The sequence below is a fragment of the Pseudorasbora parva genome, chromosome 11, assembly GCF_024679245.1.
Source record: "Pseudorasbora parva isolate DD20220531a chromosome 11, ASM2467924v1, whole genome shotgun sequence".
NCBI lineage: Eukaryota > Metazoa > Chordata > Actinopteri > Cypriniformes > Gobionidae > Pseudorasbora > Pseudorasbora parva.
In genome coordinates this window covers 23,678,968-23,700,727 of record NC_090182.1, presented here as the reverse complement: position 1 = coordinate 23,700,727, position 21,760 = coordinate 23,678,968, and the positions used below count along the sequence as shown (strand labels likewise).

Below are 21,760 nucleotides of genomic sequence, written 5' to 3'. Positions count from 1 at the left end.
TCCCTTTTTAAGAAGTGCCGTTCTTTGTCCTTTTCTCAGAGAAAAGCTTAATTCCAAGTCTTCCAGAGTCGTGGTCAAAGCTGATTCGAAAGACCGTTCGCCAGTTCCTGTGTTTACTAGAAGCACGCAAACGCAAATCGGCCATCGTCATTATGGCCCCGCCCCCCGCCCACCAATACACGATGTGATTGGCCCCGCAAGAGTTTGGCGTTTACAACTCAGAAGGGTATTAGTTGCTAGAGGACACTGACTCGCGGGCAGATTAGATTTGCTGCCGCTAGGGTGCGTTTTGGGATAGGGTAGAAATTGACTGCATGTAATCTGGATAATCAGATTCCAAAAATGAAGTACTTAATTCGATTTTTTAAAAATATTTGTAATCAAAATAAAGGTACATTTTTAATAATTAGGCCTACATTATTCTTACAATGGCAGTAGATTACCATATTGTTCAGAATATAAGACAATGGGTTTTTTGCTTAGAAATACATCTGAAAAAACAGTGTTGTCTTATATTCAGGGTCTCGACTTTTGCATGTCAATAATACACCCATGGCAATAGGTGACACTAAATACGGGTAAAACCTATGGAATGTCAAAGCTAAATATATATATATTATATTATATAATTATTAATTCATTTATTTTTTTGCTTTTCTTATATATATATATATATATATATATATATATATATATATATATATATAAAAGCAAAACAAATAAAATTAATAATTATTTTTTAAATTTTTCCATATTTATTTATTTATTTCCATATTATTATTTTATTTATTTATACATTTATTAATTTCTATTTTATTTATTTCCCCAAGTATTCTTTTCTACATTTATTTATGTATTTTTTTATTTCTGCATTTATTTATTTATACATTTATTTATTTCTGCATTTATTTCTTCCTACATTTCTTCCTGCTTAGGGTGATGAGAAGGGCGGGGTTTACCTAAGACATAGCAATCGAGCTCAGAGTAGGCAAGAGCGAAGCGTTGAGGCCACAGTGACACCTTGTGGTGTGGCCGAAATACAATAAGTATAGCCTGATGTTTATACTGTCTGTGGTAAAGGACTTGGATAGGTATATAACCAAAATCTAATATCATGGGTTAAGTCATATCACCCTAACTGTAGCCTGTGTTGTAAAATGTCCTGGGCTAACAAACATAAACAGCATCTTCAACAGATCTGATAACAGGGAATCTGACATGGGAGAGCTTGATAAAGGAAGCAGCGCATATATACAGTAGGATACAGTGAATTCCACGCAAGCATATTGATCTATGCATTTGAAACGAGACCATGTTTTTCTATAAAAGGGTTACTTCAGCGATTAGCGTATGGCTTTGTATCAGTAGAAACCCTGGAGTATATTCAAATGATTGTGCTTCTCTCCCCAGACCGAACACGTTGTGATTGTATGCGAGCGTGGTCACGATTACCTCAGCTCTCATCTCAAGAGCTCATTCATGACAGTAAATGTAATCTGACTCCTGCAGTGTTAGTGCTGTAACACTCGTGCAGCGGCTCACTCATTATATTGAACAGACAGGTTCAGTATTTAATTGTAGAATTTGGAATACTTCTCTATAAGGGCTCTCAAAATGTATTTATCAAACAAACACAATGATATATTTCTCATCCACCCACGATTGATTTATTTATTTTTATCATTTGGCCTGTCTGATCGGTGGATATAAGCGCAAACCACACACAGGAGTCAGGTGTGCACAGGTGTGTGCTCTTCAAATATCAAATCGAGAGTGAACAATGCAGATCAAGAAATTAATGTTATTTCATTATTTAAGATTCACCGGCATACCGACAGGTAGCCCGTCCACATCCCGAAAACACATTGCCCTAGGACATTGGGCTTTACGAGCCCTAGAGGTCTTAACCCGAATCGCAATGAACCAACAAATAAGGGATTCTCCAGCCTGTGACAGCGTGCCTTAGCACATTCACATAATCAATACGATCTGTAACAAATCATTTTACATATATAAAAACAAAACTATTACATATAAATAACATGTTTTACTTACATAAGTGTGCTGCACCATTCCTGTCGGATCCTATATAGAAGGCACAGCATTGTGTTTTAGTCTCAATATTCCCCTTCTACGTCATTGATGAGAGCCTCGGTTTCTAGGCCTCGTGTCTTTTACTAACTAGGAAGGTTTCAGCTCTGACACTTAAAGGACATTCTTATATTACCATGACCTTTTATATATCAAAGGCTCAAGGGAAAGTTGATTTCACAATGCATCACCCCTTTAATACACTTCATGTTGTTAATAACAAATATATATTTCTTTCTTTTTGTAGGCCTATTCCTATATCATTATGGTACAATATTGTCCTATTCAAATGTGATAATCAAATGGGATATCTGTTTCAGGTGAAAAGAAATCAAAAAGTATGTTATATCATAAATGTATAGCTAATGTATTGTATTACGTTACTAACTGCAATTTTCATCATGTCATTTGGAATGGATTACAATTTGAAAGTAATCTACCTAGCACCGCTAACAAATATCCTCGTCGATAGAATTGAGCCTTCACCACATGTGCCTGTGCCCAAATTCATGCATTATCCTTTGCGCTAAATCTACTCAAAGCCTAGCAAAGCAGCACAGCTCTGGGCAGGTCACAGACCACAAGGGCTCTGCGCTGACCTGGAGGATCAACAACAAAGCCTTTGAGTGGGCATCTAATGCCTTATTTAGTCTCCTCATCTGTGCACCTTTTGCACAGACCAACTGCTTCCTGTCTGATGGGAGGGAAAGGATGGGGGGGGGGGGGGGAGAATGCTTAAAGCAAGACTGATCCGTTGTCGCAGGCCAACCGCAAACACCTTTGCTCGCACACTTTACTCTCTCTCTCTCTCTCTCTCTCTCTCTCTCTCTCTCTCTCTCTCTCTCTCTCTCTCTCTCTCTCTCTCTCTCTCTCTCTCTCTCTCTCTCTCTCTCTCTCTCTCTCTCTCTCTCTCTCAGGTGGATTAACTCTCTCATCCTTTGATCCCCCCATTTTAATTCCCTACAGCTGAGAGAGGGAGTGTGGCCAGGTTGTTACAGATCTTATTGATTCACATTTTTGGAAAAAGTGGGAAAACTTGACTCTTTCCATCCAGGGGGATTGTTAGGAGGGATAATTATTAGGAGAGATAATTCAACCAGAAAAGTAAAACAAAACATAAAAATGCATTAAACTATGATATCAGTTACTCTACAATTTATTGTACATTTCATTTCCATTGATAATAATTAGATTCTAACAATTTTCTTTAAAGAAATAATTGTATCTATTAGTGGAAAGCATAACATCTTACACATTCATGATTAAATTACTTGCTTAAAATTAATTAACTTATTTATCTTTATTTTTTTTAATTGCAGTCTTCTTTTTTTAAATGATGAGTGGTTCTCCTGTTTAACTTCATATTTCATTTATTTATCAAATCTGAATACCAAATTGAGTTTAAATTGAATTTTCTTTGATTTAAGATTTTTTTTATGTTTGCAAAAATGCTGTCAACTAGCCGTCACAAAACGAGTAACACCCTGCAACTAAACATGGTTTATCACAAAAGTATGTGACCAGCATTAAATGATGTAATAGCCACCCAAAATCTAAATACTATCAACTTAGTTATGGTTTTCAATATTTTAATGATCCCTGTTTATATATATATATATATATATATATATATATATTTAAATGTGAGTTTAATGTGGTAAAGAAAATAACACGGTTGGCCTGACAAAGCTTGCCACTGAAATTTTGGGGTCAAAATTGTGAAATTGTTATCTGTCCAATTTAATGATGAAATATACTGTATAAATGTATAAATGTAATCCAATCGTAATAGTAAATAGTAAACAGTTAATTGAGAGAGCATATTTTCATTTTTTGTTGATGTGAATTTTGCCCTCAATTATAAAATTAACCAAATGCTCCACTGTAGTGTTATAAAATGAGACTAGGATTATTCCCTTATAAAACAGTCTACAGTGAGACCTGACTTTACAAAGTCACATTTATGACAAAAAATTAAAATGTCATAAATGCTGAGAGGTTAAAGAAAACAAGTCCACTCATTTTGGAGTCTCTTGGCTTTTGGGAGATGTATTATCAGAGAAAATGACGCAGGCTCAATTTCATCTCTATTACAAGCTCCATTCCCCCCAGTTTGGAGTGCAACCTGGGCTCCAGTGTTCATCAAATCAGAGAGCAATATATAGATAAGTGGACCCTCTCTGAAAATCAATAGATATGTGGGCAAGTGATGGCAAGAAAAAGAGATTAAAGGAGTGTGTGTGTGTGTGTGTGTGTGTGTGTGTGTGTGTGTGTGTGTGTGTGCTAAATGTGTGGGTTGATCTTCCCTCCAAACAAAAGGTTAGCTAACAGAGAGCTGACTTAGTCAAGAAATCAGATGTTGCTGATAGTCATTTTCTCTGAAACTTCTGCTGTATTCCCTAGTGGCTGTGGCATCTTTCAGAAGGATAATGTACTGCCACAAAGCAAACATGTTTCAAGAATGGTTTGAGGAGCACAACAACGAGTTTTAGGTGTTAACTTGACCTCCAAGTTTCCCAGATCTCAATACAATCGAGCATGATGTGGGATGTGCTGAACAAACAAGTACAATCCATGGAGGCCAGGGGTCTAGTGGAGTCCATGCCTCGACGGGTCAGGGCCATTTTGGCAGCAAATTATAAACCAACACATTATTAGAATAATAATTTGTGTATATCCAACATAACATCAATAACAATAAAAATTAGGATGAAAAAAAAAATGGAGTGAGAACAAAAGGCATCAGTTTGGTTGTTGTACTTTGTGGTCTAATTTATTACATTGTCCTTCAATGTCTTTGTTCTTGCCTTTCGGCTCAAAACAGCATGTAGGTTAAAATCCCAGCATATATATTGTCTGACAGATACACGCATATACATATAACTTGCTGCCATAATATTGCTTTTATTTGTGGAACATTTGACTAAGGCTGTTCTTAAATAATTTAAGCATGATTCATTCACTAATATGAGACCTGCATTCACTTAAATATCATGTTTTGAAATCTGTTTATATCTTTTTGATACCAAACATTATCTGTTTAATGTTTTGATACCTGATTCTTTTTTACCTGATACTTGTTTGATGTATTTATTGTGTTCCATTATGTTGGGTTCATCATAGATGTGTTTTTTATAGTCTCTCAGTGAAACCAATGCTGATGTAAGCAGGCCCAGATATGCCCCTGAAATATCATTCTACAACACCTGAAGCAAAGTAGGCCAAGTACATGTTATTTTCTGCTCACAAAGCAGGATGTGTCTCTTGTTTTCCTCTTCACCAGCTCGAACCAACTGTGCTCCATTATTAAAACGATGACAGTTTTAACTATAATATAAAGAATGTTCAATATAAGATCCTATTTTAATATGCTCTGCATCTCATCGCTACATTACTATTTACAGAGCTAGTATGCAACACAACATAGCACTTGAAAAAAGGTTTTGGATTCTGTCTAATGAGGCTTATGGCTTAAACATGACGACAACCAGCAACCTTCAAAATCATTCAGACTCTATATAGATGACATCTTTAGTCTCTCAACACATCGTATAGCGCTTATATATTGCATAAAACCATTTGAGGGATGTTCACTCTTTTTATAGATCCCTGCATTTTCTAATTTAAAAAAAGCTACCAGATAGTGACCTACTTTACTATCAGGACCACTATCGTCAAAGATGATTAACAATTAACATAAAGTTTGGATCGATGATATGGTTCTGTTCTGTGCAAGAACTCCCTGCCTTTCCATGCAACCTATGGAACAGAACCAACATAAATGTATTGCAGATATCATTAATGTTATTAATGACAATAATTTAATGTGACAACATAAATCAAGATAAACATCAATCTGATTTGAAAAGGAATACCAGAAGTCCTGATTGTGGAGAATGTGGATTGCATGTAATGAGCTCTTGAGCAATGTGAAAAAGCTGCTGATGGTACTGAATGGGCATGGATCGGCTGAGAGTCCGCTGATGCAAGCATGACTGGAGTATTTTTTATCTGACCAGGAGTGATTTGTATGTAATCTGTTGACAAATAACTGGTGCAACTTGAATTTGGACACTTGTTCAAACAGCCTTATTTTGGATGCTCTCCCACATTTGGCTGTTCTGTAACACTGAATGATAGTGACTTTGACCATTGAACATATTGACATTAGCAGTTAATGGGTCAGCCTCCAATGATGAATTGGTGTGGTGAATCACTGAGTTGCTGCCTGAGGGTCTTCTAAGGAGATGAGATTATTGGTGGTCTTCTCTGTAACCAGCAATTTGTGCGCATCGCAGGACACAGAGCAGTTGACAATATCCAAACCACAGTTGTCTCTCTGTTGCCTTTCAGTCTCTTCTGAAGCAAAGCTATCTCCTAGAAAAAGAAAAAAACACAACAGCATGCACACAATATATAAGAAATAAAAGAAAATGGGTGCTATTATTATTATAATATTATATAGTTGCCAAAGCATCTTATCTGCACCTATTGCATTAACGATGGCAATTACAACGGGTGTGGTGCTCAAAGGGCATGCGGTGCTCTCTCACACACACGCACACACACACGCGCACTCACGCGCACACACACGCACACACACACACGCACTCACAGTACACACACACACACGCACTCACACGCACACACACACGCGCACTCACAGTACACACACACACGCACTCACACGCACACACACGCGCACACCCACTTAGGCTACATGTTTTGTTTTTTGCCATGTTGGTACTGTTTGGAGCACGTCTTAATTATTTTTGCTACTGTACTTTCTGACTTTTTTTTGTAAGTCGAGTTGTAAATTAACTTACAGTTTGTCCTGCAAAAGTGCCCAAGTCTAAATTGATCATAAATGCAAACACACAGGTGCGTATGCATATCATACACATTTGTTTGCGTATGCATATCATACACACTTTGTGGGGACTCTCCATAGACATGATGGTTTTTACAAACCATATTTTCTATCCCACTACACTGCCCCTACCCCTAGACCTACCCATCACAGGAAACATTCTGCATTTTTACTTTCTCAAAAAAACTCATCCTGTATGATTTTTAAGCCTTTTGAAAAGTGGGGGCCGCTGCCTGGTTCCCACAATGTAGGTGATCTTAGGTTTTACTATCCTTTAGGGACATTTGGTCCCCACAGTGTAATATAAACAAGGGCACACACACACACACACACACACACACACACAGCGACCTCCCCTAATATTGGCACCCTTGGTAAATATAAGCAAAGGTGGCTGTCTGAAAATACTTATGAGTAAACTATCTCTGAAGTAGCCTATATTCCCCCACTCATATTTAAGTATTTTTTAGCACAGCAGACTATATGTGACTATGAGCATAAAATTGTCCAGCCATGAATTCCTAAGTAAAACCAAAGAATATAGTTCTGATGTGCAGCAAAAGATTGTTGAGCTTCACAAAATAGAACATGGCTGTAAGAATATAGCTAAAACTTTTTTAACTTTTTTTAACAACTGCTGTATTGGACATTTCCACCATCAGGTGGAATACATAAGCAGTTCAAATCAGCTAAAGGGGCCCTATTTACAGACTTAAAGAAGGGTTATCTCGCCCAAAAATGAAAATTATGTCATTAATGACTCACCCTCATGTCGTTCCACACCCGTAAGACCTCTGTTCATCTTCGGAACACAGTTTAAGATATTTTATATTTAGTCAGAGAGCTTTCTGTCCCTCCATTAAAAATGTTGTACAGTATACTGTCAATGTCCAGAAAGGTAATAAAAACATCATCAAAGTAGTCCATATGTGACATCAGTGGGTTAGCTACGCCTTTATTCAGCATTGTCTTCTCTTCCGGGTCTGTTTTCAACCCGCATTTGCGACTCCGCAGTGACGCTGCTGATGTGTTATCTGCTGCGCCTGAACTTTATAGTCTGAAGGAGACGCACCCTGTAAACAAAAAAAACTTTGCAAACATTTCTAACGATTTCGATACAGAATAAGACTTTTTGCTCAGCCATATTTATTTGATGAATACACGGGCGCAGCAGATAACACGTCAGTAGCGTCACTGCAGAGTCGTGGCCGCGGATGACAACAAACAGACAACTGACAATATAGCCAATGTCACATATGGACTACTTTGATGATGTTTTTATTACCTTTCTGGACATGGACAGTATACCGCACATACATTTTTAATGAAGGGACATAAAGTTCTTGAACTAAATATAAAATATCTCAAACTGTGTTCCGAAGGTCTTACGGGTATGAAACGACATAAGGGTTAGTCATTAATAACATCATTTTTATTTTTGTTTGAACTAACCCTTTAAGAGCATGGTCTAAAGCGCATGCCTGGTGCATGGTCTAAAAGGGTAGTCCCTATTCTCTTAATGAGTCATTGATGTGTTTGGGGCGTAACGAGCAATCAACCAATCAGAGTCTCTTTTCCCATTTTTTGAATGAAAGATCAAATGACAAACATTGCATATTTACTTTCACAGACACCTTTGCTATAGTGGCCAATGGAGGGCATAAATATAGTATTTATTTATTTTCGTCAATGACTCCATCCCTATCCAGACTTTTAAAGATTGTTTTAAAACAACTAAAACCAAAATTGGCTGTAATTTATGGAAGAAGATAAGAAAGGAAATGCTTACCTGCGTCTGAAGAGCAAGAGGGGCATATTGTTGTTCTGGGACAACTCACAACATGAAGGACCTTTTCATCACTGCAGGGAGAGGTGTCCAAAACCACATAGACCTATATACACACAATGTGTAAATCTACAATATTGTCGAATAAAAGCAAAGAAGTCAGAGAAAAATATAAAAACGGATATTAGGAATAAGTATCTTACCTGCGGAGTGGCTGATGTCATCTCGGTGAAACTGTCCTCACTCATGCTTATGTCACCCACATCATCCTCTGAGGGACATGTTCCAAAATGTCTTTTAGACCTGATAAACAGCAAATCATAGGCATTGTCTGCTTTAGATATGAAGTCCTGTAGATTCAGTGACCTTTGAATACATGTCTTTTGTTTGCTTGTTTCTGAGAGGCTAAATGTCAAATTCATTGAACTGGCTCCTATGAAATGTATTATAGTCATCACATAACCCTCATATCTATGTAAATAGTAATCTGAGGTGTTTTGATTTTTCCGTTCATAGATTGGCACCCTGCTAACTGACACAGAGGGCAAAACCAATCTCTGGATCCTTTTGAGTGAGAATGAAATATGGAGACCTGCAGTGAGACGTGAAGGTATAATAAGTAGCATTATTACAAACATGTGTATTTGATATGTGTGTCTCATCCCTGCACCTGGGGCAATAATGGGCTTTGGGATAAACCAAGCCAGTGTCATGTTTGCCTGTGTGCGAGAGAGTTAAAGGGTGTGTAAAGTTGATATAGATAGAAAAATGAAAGAAAACAAAATGGAAACACGAGTAACCAAGTGAAAAACGCAATTTTAGTCGGGGAAAATTGCCACCCATGTAGTTTTAAATAAGGTTATAGATCACTGGGTCAATTTTGGGGCATAGGAATGACCCATTTTGATGTGTAATTGCTGTAGTACAAGCTAAACCAAGCATGTAATTGAAAGCGTGCAACTGCTGCATTGAAGAGCAGGGGCCAGAGGAACCCAACATAAGTATGCTCCTTTAAAAACACCACACCACGGCTCAATGTCACTAAACCCCCTAAACACAGGCATAGAGAATTAGATACTTATCCAGGGCGAGGAAAATATCACCCAGCTGTTTGTGTGTGTGTGTGTGTGTGTGTGTGTGTGTGTGTGTGTGTGTGTTTAAAGTCTCCTGACACATGCTCAAGGGGATGAAAACATCTTTAAATGTTTCATTGGCTTTAGCCCCTACCTCCTCTCCTAATAAACAATTTAATGCCACTTTTACGCGCTGTTCAACCGGTAAAGCAGGGAAATGAACCCATGCCAGCAGCAATCGAACCATTATAGGTTTTTTATGAAATGGAAAAAGGCTGTTTTTGAGCCATTTTTATCAGTCTCCATTTTCACCTTGTCTCTTGAATCCACTACAAATTGGAGGCATTAAGATTGGAAATGTGGCGGATGCTTTGGTTTTTTGCTTTTATTGACTAACATAAGGCAGGGTAGTACAAATTCAGAATTGCAGAGCTTGCCCCTTTAATTTAAACTAGATTGCCAACACCCACAAATTATTGTTTAAAATGATATGACAGGATGGAGAATTGACTAAATTCTAATTCAAAGAAATATAACACAGATGATGTAATATGGGAAAGATTCGTGTTCATCTTAATCATATCTATTTGTCTATTATATCTATCTATCATTTCCATCTGTCTGTCCATCCATCCATCCATCCATCCATCTATCATTATCTTTGCCCTGTAAATCAGCAAATGAACATTCAACCTTCAAAGCTTTTTAAACATTGAAAATATTTCTTGAAAAAACTTTGCCTATTGCTTATTTAAGATTATTATTCATCAAATATTTATCAACTTTATGAGTTATTTTGTTATAATTCAAGTTGCAATTCTGCAATTTGGGATCTCAAATCAAGTTCCAATGAAATTCAGAAATTGAGCTAGAAAGTTAGAATTTAACATTTTAATTAAATTCTTAAGGTGTCCACCACATACATAGTCATATAAAAATATTATATATATATATATATATATATATATATATATATATATATATATATATATATATATATATATATATAAAAATATTTTATTTTATTTTTTTTATTTTTTTACATGACTAAAGGTATACGATTTACTCTATCCATTACCTTTATTAATTGAGAATAAGTGTGCTATTAACATGCATCTCTGACACCCTGCTAACCTTGCCTATCTCTCTCACCCGTAGCAGTAAGTGATGCAGGCAGCGATGGACAAAAGGGTGATAAAGAGCACAATACACATGGCTATAGCCATATTCCTCCTCTTCTCTTCTTCAGCCTGCTGCAGCTCCCACCATTCAAGATCACTGAACTGACATCGCTCCCCCATGTATCCTAACACACAGCTGCAGCACACATACACAACAGAGAGAAAGCATCAGTCAAATTCATCAAAATTCATTTGTCAGTGGACATAGAGAATAGACAATAAGACTAAGTTGGTCAATTGAATATGCTTAACCTGTGTCCTTTTCGTCAAGGGCAAACGTTCATAAAAAAAAATAAAAAAGCCCAAATCATTTTTAGCACAAGACTGCCATCTATTGCTTATTAACTAAAGTCACATTTTAAAATCAACTTAGCTTTAAACCTTAAAGGAAACTTTAAACTTTAACTGGAATATGCAAAAATGGATAATGAGAATGTAAATCGAGCATGTTAAAGTTTCTGCATGACAGGAGTTACATAAGCAAACACTTGCTTGCAGGCATAAGACTCCATCTCAGGGAAATAGAAGCACACTCCGTCATACAGACAGTACGAATCATGAGTGGAAGGGCAGCTCTGCACAACATTATTGTGTTGCCATGGTGATGTGACATCAAGTGGACTACCCGTACTCGGCCAAGAGGAGGCGCCCTTAAACTCTTCTGCAATGAAACAAGAGCATGAAAATTAGGTCACTATTATGTTGCATCATACATTTCTACTACATATCAATGTATTACTCATTTGCACAAACTCAGATTAGCAGATTTTATCAAATAACAGCTCATGGTATCAAGCCATAATGGCACATAATAAATAAACCATGTAGACAACACAAAAAATGCTACATTTAATTTCATTTCAATTTAAACATTCCAAAGATGAATCTCACCCTGACAGCTGAATCCAGTGCCTGCGAACCCAGATTGACATCTACACTGATATGTTCCTACTGCATTCGAACACTCTGCGTTTACATCACAGCCGTGCATATCTAATCTGCACTCATCTATATCTGTAAAATACACAAAGATAAAGATCTCTGTAACTGCAAAAAATATGTATGTACACGCACACACACACACACACACACACACACACACACACACACACACACACACACACACACACACACACACACACACACACACACACCCTCATCATACATATATACATACATACATGAATACACATATATACACCATAGATATATCTGTAGATCTCCATATATCAGACTTGTTTGTTCAGCACATCCCACAGATGCTTGATTGGATTGAGGTCTGGGCAATTTGGAGGCCATGCCAACACTTTAAACTTGTTGTTGTGCTCCTTAAACCATTCCTGAATTGTTTCCATTCCAGTTTCTTTTTTTTAGCAGGGCATTATCCTGCTGAAAGAGGCCACAGCCACCAGGGAATACCTCCAACAATGCAGGAGGTGGTACATGTGAAAAGTAACATCTACATGGATGGCAGGGACCAAAGCATCACAATGCCTCTGCTGGTTGACCTTCTTGTGCATCCTGGTGCCATGTGTTCCCCAGGTAAGCAACATAAATGCACCCGGCCATGAGTCAATGCTCACATGCCGACTTTTGGCGTTTTCGGGGTGGACAGGGGTCAGCCTGGGCACCCTGACCAGCATTAACTTCTTGAAAAATATGAGCTAGAGTAGCTAATCGGTTTGATCGGACCAAACGGGCCAGCCTTCACTCCCCAGGTGCATCAATGAGCCTTGGCCACCCATGACCCTGTCGTCAGTTCACCACTGTTCCTTCCTTGGACCACCTTTGATATTTTTCTTAAATCAGCATCTATGGAAGCCATTCCATTCCAATGTCTGTTGAATTCCAACACAAGCACACCTCATTCTACTGAATGAGGTGCTGATAAGGTGAAATACCCATAAAAGTATAAAAAAACACTTATGTGGTTATCACTATCCTCTTGCAGTAGGACCAGCTGGATGTCAAAAACAGTGCTAGTAGTACCTCAAAAGTAATTAGAATCAAAAAATAACTATTGACCATGCCAAAAAAGCTAAAAAAGAAAGTTTTAAGTGAGGAAAAAAAAGGGTTCAATTCTGGCTTTACTGGCAGAGGGATACGTGAGTGTCAGGTTGCTTCCATCCTTAAAATTTCAAAGATGGCAAGAACAAGGTCAAGCAGCAGACATTGGGAACAACAAAGCTACAGATCGGAAGAGGGCAAAAACGAGTCTCCACTGACCAGAATGACCGCCAACTCATTCGAATGTCACTCAACAACCGTAGGATAACATCAAGTGACCTACAAAAAGAATGGCAAAAGGCAGTTGGGGTGAAGTTCACACTGAGGACGGTTTGACTCCTAGGGGCAGGAAGTCGTGCTAAGTTAGAAAAAAGCCCTTCATCAATGAGAAGCAAAGAAGAGCCAGGCTGAGGTTTGCAAGAGACCATAAGGATTGAACTGTAGAGGACTGGAGTAAGGTCAGCTTTTCTGATGAGTCCAATTTTCAGCTTTGTCGAACACAAGAGGAAGATGGATGGTCACAAGCCATCAAACAAATCCGAGCTGCATGAATTTTTGCACCAGCAGTGGCATAAAGTCACCCAACATCGATGTAAAAGACTGGTGGAGAGCATGCCAAGACGCATGAAAGCTGATTCAAAATCAAGCTTATTCCACCAAATATTGATTTCTGAACTCTTCCTAAGTTAAAACATTAGTATTGTGTTGTATAAAAATGAATATGAACTTATTTTCTTTCTATTATTTGAGGTCTGACAACACTCTGACACATCTTTTTTGTTATTTTGACCAGTTGTTGCTTTCGGCAAATAAAAGCTCTAAATACAATATTTAAAAAAAATCACATTGTCTGATATTTAAAGAATGTATTTGCAAATTATGGTAGAAAAAAAGGATTTGGTCAATAACAAAAGTTAATCTCAATACTTGACAGAGGTCAAATGTTTTCTTTAAGTCACCACATGGTTTTAACATACTGTTGCTGGTAGTTTGGCCCATTCCTCCATTGCAGATCTCCTCTAGAACAGTGATGTTTTGGGGCTTTTGAGACTCCAGGACCTTGAAATGCTTCTTCTCACGAAGCCACTCTTTTGTTGCCTGGGCTGTGTATTTGGGATCATTGTCATGCTGAAAGACCCAGTCTTGTTTCATCTTCAATGGCCTTGCTGATGGAATGAGTTTTCTACTCAAAATCTCATGATACATGGCCCCATTCATTCTTTCCTTTAGACCAGGGGTGTCCAATTCTGCTCCTGGAGGGCCACTGTCCTACAGAGTTTAGCTCCAACCCCAATGAAACACAGCTGAACCAGCAAACTAAGGTCTTTCTAGGCATACTAGAAACTTCCAGTAGGTGTGTTGTGGCAAGCTGAAACTAAACTCTGCAGGACAGCGGCTCTCCGGGAACGAGTTTGGACACTCCTGCTTTAAACGAATAAGTCGTTCTAGGCCCTTTGCAGAAAAACAGACCCAAAGCATGTTGTTTCCATTCCTATGCTTGCCTGGATGCCAGGGATTGACAGGGTTGCCAAGTTTTTACAACAAAACCCACCAACTACTAGCCCTAAACAATAGCTTCTTGGGGGGTTCTCCGGGGGAAAAATGGTGTTTGGGGTGTAAAAGGTGTGTTATTTTGGCAAGGTTGCCTGCTAAAATTCACACTCATGGGTCTATATATCACATAATAGTCACTTCAACCTGCGGACATAGAAAACAACCGTGGAAAAAACATGGACTTGGCAACACAGTGCAGTTAAACTATGTTGATATTTGACAATGCATCGCTTCTTTGCTCTGATTGGTTGTAGGTCTATCCAATTGAGGTCTTTCTTGGTTCGGTTGAAACACGCCCCATAATCACAGCCCAATGGAGCAGTTTCAGACTCATATTCTGACTAGAATTGAGTATGACCACGACAGGCTAATGCTTCACAGTAGGTATGGTGCAACTCAGCATTCCTTCTTCTCCAAACACGACAAGTTGAGTTTTTACAAAAAGTTATATTTTGGGTTCATCTGACCATATGACATTTTCCGAATCCTCTTCTGGATCATCCAAATGCTCTTTAGCAAACTTAAGATGGGCCCTGGCTTTGGTCCCAGCTCTCTGCCGGTCATTCAATAGGTTCCCCCCGGGATTTTTGCTCACCGTTTTTGTGATCGTTTTGACCCCACAGAGTGAGATTTTGCGTGGAGATGTGTGATTATCAGTGGTCTTGTATGTCTTCAGTTTTCTAATAATTGCTGCCACAGTTGATTTCTTCACACCAAGCTGCTTACCTTTTGCATATTCAGTCTTCCCAGCTTGGTGCAGATTTACAATTTTGTTTATGGTGTCCTTTGACAGCTCTTCGGTCTTGGCCATAGTGGAGTTTGGAGTCTGACTTTTTGAGGTTGTGGACAGGTGTATTTTATACTGATAACAAGTTCAAACAGGTGCCATTAATACAGGTAATGAGTGAAGGAAAGATGAGCCTCTTAAAGAAAAAGTTACAGGTCTGTGAGAGCCAGAAATATAGTTTTTTGTAGGTGAGCAAATACTTATTTTCCACTATAATTTTCAAATAAATTCTTTAAAAATCAGATTTTCTTTTCTCATTCTGTCTCTCATAGTTTCATGATGAAAATTAAAGGGTCTCTCTCTTTTTTTTAAGTGGGAGAACTTGCACAATTGGTGTCTGAATAAATACTTTTTTGCCCCACTCTGAAAAAAATGAAGAGACCACTTCAACAAATCAATGTTAAGTGGTCTCTACATTTTTTTCCAGAGACCACTTAACATTGTATTGAAAGAAGTCTCTTATGCTCGCCAAGGCTGCATTTATTTAATCAAAAATACAGTTAAACTGTAAATTATAAAATAATGTCACAGTTTAATTGAACTTAAACTTTTCTATTTTAATATATTCAAAATTTTTATTTATTTCTGTGATTGATAAATTGATAAATTGAATTTTCAGCATCAATTCTCCAGTCTTTATTATCACATGATCCTCCAGAGATCATTTGAATATGCTGATTATTTCTTATTACATTTTTTGCTGCTTAATATTTTTGTGGAATATTTTTTTCCCCATGATTCTTTGATGAATAGAAAGTTCAAAAGAACAATATTTATTTGAAATAGAATTGTTAACAAATGTAAATGTCTTTCATCCTTAACTTTTGAACAGTTGTGATATATATATATATATATATATATATATATATATATATATATATATATATATATATATATATATATATATATATATATATATATATATATACATATATATATATGCTGAATAAAGGAAACAGTTCAGTTCAGTGAAGTAGTTCAGTAAACAAGTCGATATGAGTGTGTGACCATCTCCACTGAATCCAGTCTTGCATTGGCAGAAATATCCACCTGCTGTGTTCATACACTCAGCCTTATAAATACTACAATCTGCCAGGCCTACTTTGCATTCATCAATGTCAATGCAAACACACACAAACACATATTGTCAATACAGTATGTGCTCATCTAAACAAACCTGCATTTACATAAAGACTGATCAATACATCCAATTACAGGTGCATACCGCACCCACATAAACATCAATTTCCCTACACTCAAATTCAGTTTCACACATACATCACAAACCTGCTGCTTCATTCTATCCGAAAACAAAATCATCAGACATGTAGAGCAAACACACACAGACTTACACTTACCCACACACATTTCCCCGTCTCCAGTGAAACCTCTCACACACTGGCACATGGCTTGGCCCTCCTGCAGCACACACTGAGCGTTCACATCACATCTGAGAGAGTAGCAGTCATCCTGGTCTGAAAGAAATGAACATCATTTAATCAATTTGTATAATGAACATGAGAAATAAATTCTTGTCTATGATGAATAAAATTGTTGTGAATATTGTTCTACCTGAAATCATCTTCTCTGTGTAAAGCATGGCCAGTGGTGTGCTCTCATCATTCAGTGTTTTATTTCTCAGATGATCACTTGATTCACCATCATCTGATTCTATGCGGGGAAAAAAAGATGCAAACAGTTGATTTTTTAATGTGAATTTTTCAGGATTGTTTTGTATTTTTTGTATTTTAACATAATTCTCATTACACTAACCAGTGAATGATGGCCGACAGTCTTTTCCATCCGCTGAAAGAACGTGTTTTGAGTTACATGAGCAGTGAGCCAATCCCAGTCTGCTCTCACACACTTGGGCACATCCTCCATTTTCATGAAGACAAACATCTGCTCCTAGGACCAAAAAAAAAAACATGAATCTGTTGAGTCATTCTAGTTATGTCCTACTATGCCGAATAAAAATATCAAAACATTTTAAAAGATGGAAATCATATTAGTTCACTTTATGTTATAAGTGTTCAAGTTCAGTGGAATTTAAAATAATAACACTACATTGGTTTGAGTGGATGTTGCCATTTTTGTCTGTAAAACTGCCAATTTTTCATGTTAAAAGAGTAAGAGAAATATTCAAACAAAATGTTTCTTCATTTAAAAAAAAAAAAAAATTCAAGCATAAAGTATAATCAATTTATTGTTAATAAAGTATACGTGCCTGAGCTTGACCAGATCATGTTTCATACTTTCACATATTTGGTGTAGCCTATCCTTTTTTAGAAATACACTAACATTCAAAAGTTTGGGATCAGTAATAAGAAAAAAATAATTGCAGCAAAGATTAAGTAAATTGCAGTAAATCAATTGTGACAGTAAATCAAATACATTTCATTTCTATATGCTTTCTATTCTGTTTGTATTTCTCCTGCTTTATTCAGAATCCTAAAAAAAATCATGATTTCCACAAAAGTATTTAGCAACTGTTTTCAACACTGATAATAAGAAATATTTTTTAAGCACCACATCGTCACAATAGAATGACTTCTGAAGGATCATGTGACACTGAAAACTATAATGCTGAAAATCACAGCAATAAATTATATTTTAAACTATCAAAAAGACAACAGTTATTTCAAACTGTAATAATATTTCACAATATTACTGTTTTACTGTATCAATATATGCAGCCTTGGTGAGCACAAGAGACTTATTTCATCTTAATGACCCCATACTTTTGAAAGAGAGTGCAATTTCACAGACTAAAACAAAGGCATATTTATATTTTAAAAGTTATAGAGTTAATGCATAAAATGAATGCATGCAACATGTTATTAAAAACAATGTTTAAACTAGGGCTGCACAATTAATCAAATTTGTAATCACGATTACAATTATGGATGCCACAATTATGTAATAACAGTGTGAGTTCAAAGATGCAAACAAAAGTCCACTTACATTATTCTGTGTGCTTAAGATGTGTTTTTTCTTTCCCATTGTTTAAATTTTATTTATATAATACATTTATTTATTTTTATATGTATTATTTATATTTGATATTTGAGCCATAATACTATAGAAAAGAGCATTATGGCATGCATCACTTCAAACAATGGCAAAAAGTTATTCGAAACATCATTCAATAATAATCATAATTTCATGTACAATTTCAAGGGAATAATAGACAATTATGAATAAAAAGTACATATCTAAAAGTAGATATGCTAATAGTAGGACACAGCATTAGTACCCGGTTTGGCGAGAGGGTGGACAACAACGAGAGAAGCTGGTTGGATAGAGTCATCATGGACATGTTCAAGGTTTCGTCCAGTTCTCATGTCCTTTCGGTAAAGCAGGTGACCCTCCAAGTCACTGATCCAAAGCACATTTTCAAATACTGCAACGTCAAATGGGCGACCTTAGCCAAAGCAAAAATGAAACAGACAACATATTACAAATCGAAAAACATGTTGTCTATAGGTTTTTTTCCCCTCATAAACCAGGATAAAATATTTGCAAGTGCAGAATGTTATCACTTCCATGTATACATACAGTCAGGGCTTGACTTTAACTTTTTTTAACCACTGTGGCTAGTGATTTTCCAAAATTACTAGACACTCAGAATTTCCACTGGCCACAATATTGTTATAGAGTCAATAGAGAAAAACTGCCATATAGGTATTTTTATATACAGTATATAAAATATATATATATATATATATATATATATATATATATATATATATATATATATATATATATATATATTAGATATATATTTTCTCATAATTTGGCAGGAATGGCGAGAGGCTGCTGTCACTTTAAGACCAGGCGCACGGATCCATTATACTGTTACACATCAATTAATCAATCAACTTTATTTATATAGCGCTTTTACAATGATGATTGTTTCAAAGCAGCTTCACGGTGTTAAACAGGACAATATTGCAACAAAATTTGATTGGGCTAGTTTGATTTGGATAGTTTATAGAATTAAATATGACCTACTTAATACATTTAATTTGTATATTTAGTTGAATAACTTGGATCATAATTTTAGTGTCCCCAACTGAGCAAGCCAAGCCAAAGGCGACAGCCAAAGACACATGAGTTTTCCTTCTCAATGGTTTATGTTTACTTAAAACATAACTGACTGTGTTTATGTGATTACTCATCAAGACCTGCATTTAAATTATTTTGTGTGTATTTGACTGTTAAAGTGCAATAAGCAGTGAAAAACAATACAATTTAGAACTGAGAGGCGGCTGTACGTGCGCGCACTTTAGGTGTGAGTGGGAATGAGTAAAATTATGCACAATACATGCAATCTCACGGCGAAATTCAAGCCCTGTAACAGCAACAATATCCGTCTGGAGCAAATTAAATGAGTAAGTGAAGGGGGGCGGGTTTGTGTGTCAACTCGCTGTTGGAGAGATGAAAAATTCAACCCGGCAAAGTGGCTAGTAGGTGTGACTGCGTTACACACCACTGATAAAATCTAGCCGCATTTGGTGGGTTGGTGGGTGTTAGTTTGTGTACTGAAGGTGTGGGTGTGTGTGTTATTGGCAGAGGATCTCACCTACTTGGTTTTCACTTAGTATATGGCGATTAGAACCATCCAGCTTGGCCGATTCAATTACACCTCTGCTGAGGTCACACCAGTACAGAAGCTTTGAGCCGTGATCCACAGCTAGTCCACTAGGAGACACCAGACCGGTGTTGACCACAACTTCACGCATGTCTCTGTTAAGACCTGACCGCTCCACTGCAGGGCGACTACCCATGTCTGTCCAATACACCTTCCTCCAGACACACAGATGAGAAGTTCATATATGATTATGAGGCAAGATGCATTTTAATTCATGCCACAAATATTTAAATGCTGCTTGAGGTTGATTTAATAATTAAATAAATGTTTTTGTTTTGTTTTGTTTTTTGGCTGTGGCCACTGTACAATTTTAAGTTTACAGGATATAGGCAAATCGCATAGAAGAAACGTGCCGTTTTATAGGTCTTACTGTGCCTGAGGATGTAGGGCAATGCCTCTGGGTTTCTGGATGTCTTTATCTATAAAAGTCTCTCTGTCAAGGCCATTTAAACTGCTGCGGGAAATAGAGGATAATCTGAAAAGCAGAATGTTAAAGTCAGTTGAGCAAATAAGAACATTTTAAGGAAGTGTGTCTGTATTCATCTGCAACCCACTCTCTATCAGTCCAGTATAGCTTGCGATGGACCCAGTCTACACCCAGACCCTCGGGTGAGTGGAGTCCAGTGGAGAACAGCAGCTCTCTGAAGCCTCCATCCAGTGAAGCTCTCTCAATACGCTTCAGGCCTTTATCTGCAAAATACACCTAAACAAACAAACAAACCCAAGTGACTTATTCCATGAGACATTATCATTATTTGGTTAGAATTTCAATGATATATAAAACAAATACAGAGGAACATGTTTCACTTGTTCAAGGCCTTGTATTAAAATGGTTTTATTAATTTGACATTTGAACATTGCTCACGAAAATGCGTATAAATAGTAGGCCCTACGAGTGTGCAATCTCGTGGAATGTACATGCCAAAATGAGTTTTGGCATATGGTACGCGGTTTTTCGCGTGCATATGATGCGCAGTTTATGGTGTACTACGTACGTACGTATCATTAAATTATTTTATTTTTCCACAACACCGGCAAAGAACGTTTATTCCAGCGCACGTGCAGACAGAGTTGCCAAGTTTTTACAACAAAACGCGCCAACTACTAGCCCAAAACAATAGCTTTTTTGGGGGGTTCTCCGTGGAAAAAATGGCGTTTGGGGGGTAAAATGTGTGTTATTTTGGCAAGGTTGCCTGCTAAAATTCGCACTCATAGTTCTATATAGCATTAGCCTGACATGGTCATACTCAATTCTAGTCAGAATATGAGTCTGAAACTGCTCCATTGGGCTGTGATTATGGGGCGTGTTTCAACTGAACCAGGAAAGACATCAATTGGATAGACCTACAACCAATCAGAGCAACGAAGCGACGTCAACAGAGCTCAACTGCACTGTGTTGCCAAGTCCGTGTTTGTCCGGGGTTTTTTCTATGTCCACGGGTTGAAGCGACTATTATGTGATATTTAGACCCATGCCATGAGTGCAAATTTTAGCTGGCAACCTTGCCAAAATAACACACATTTTACCCCCCAAACAACTTTTTTTTTCTTCTAGAGAACCCCTTGGCAACCCTGTCTGCATGCAAGCTGAAATCAGGCTGAAATAAACGATATTTGCCGGTGTTGTAAAAAAATAAAAGAATTTAATGATACACAGAGTACTTACCCAACATGATCATTATTTTTGAGAGAAATAGTGAAGGTGAATGCATATACAAACAAGCTCTCCGTTTAGGATTTGAACAAATATAATCCAA

At 37.1% G+C, this 21,760-nt stretch overlaps 1 protein-coding gene across 1 annotated transcript in view; it reads right to left on the bottom strand.

Moving 5' to 3' along the window:
• Nucleotides 1–4,860: 4,860 nt before the first annotated feature.
• Nucleotides 4,861–21,760, bottom strand: part of egf (epidermal growth factor) — a 34,538-nt gene continuing 17,638 nt past the window's right edge. Inside the window, exons 11-23 of the mRNA XM_067456546.1 lie at nt 20,558–20,706; nt 20,374–20,478; nt 19,935–20,158; nt 18,606–18,773; nt 17,123–17,257; nt 16,922–17,020; nt 16,708–16,824; nt 11,893–12,015; nt 11,494–11,662; nt 10,973–11,137; nt 8,951–9,050; nt 8,751–8,853; nt 4,861–6,468 (exon numbers count right to left, since the gene is read on the bottom strand). Of these exons, the coding sequence (XP_067312647.1) occupies nt 6,305–6,468; nt 8,751–8,853; nt 8,951–9,050; nt 10,973–11,137; nt 11,494–11,662; nt 11,893–12,015; nt 16,708–16,824; nt 16,922–17,020; nt 17,123–17,257; nt 18,606–18,773; nt 19,935–20,158; nt 20,374–20,478; nt 20,558–20,706 (1,821 nt within the window). The 3' untranslated portion in view covers nt 4,861–6,304. The remainder of the gene's footprint in view (nt 6,469–8,750; nt 8,854–8,950; nt 9,051–10,972; nt 11,138–11,493; nt 11,663–11,892; nt 12,016–16,707; nt 16,825–16,921; nt 17,021–17,122; nt 17,258–18,605; nt 18,774–19,934; nt 20,159–20,373; nt 20,479–20,557; nt 20,707–21,760) is intronic.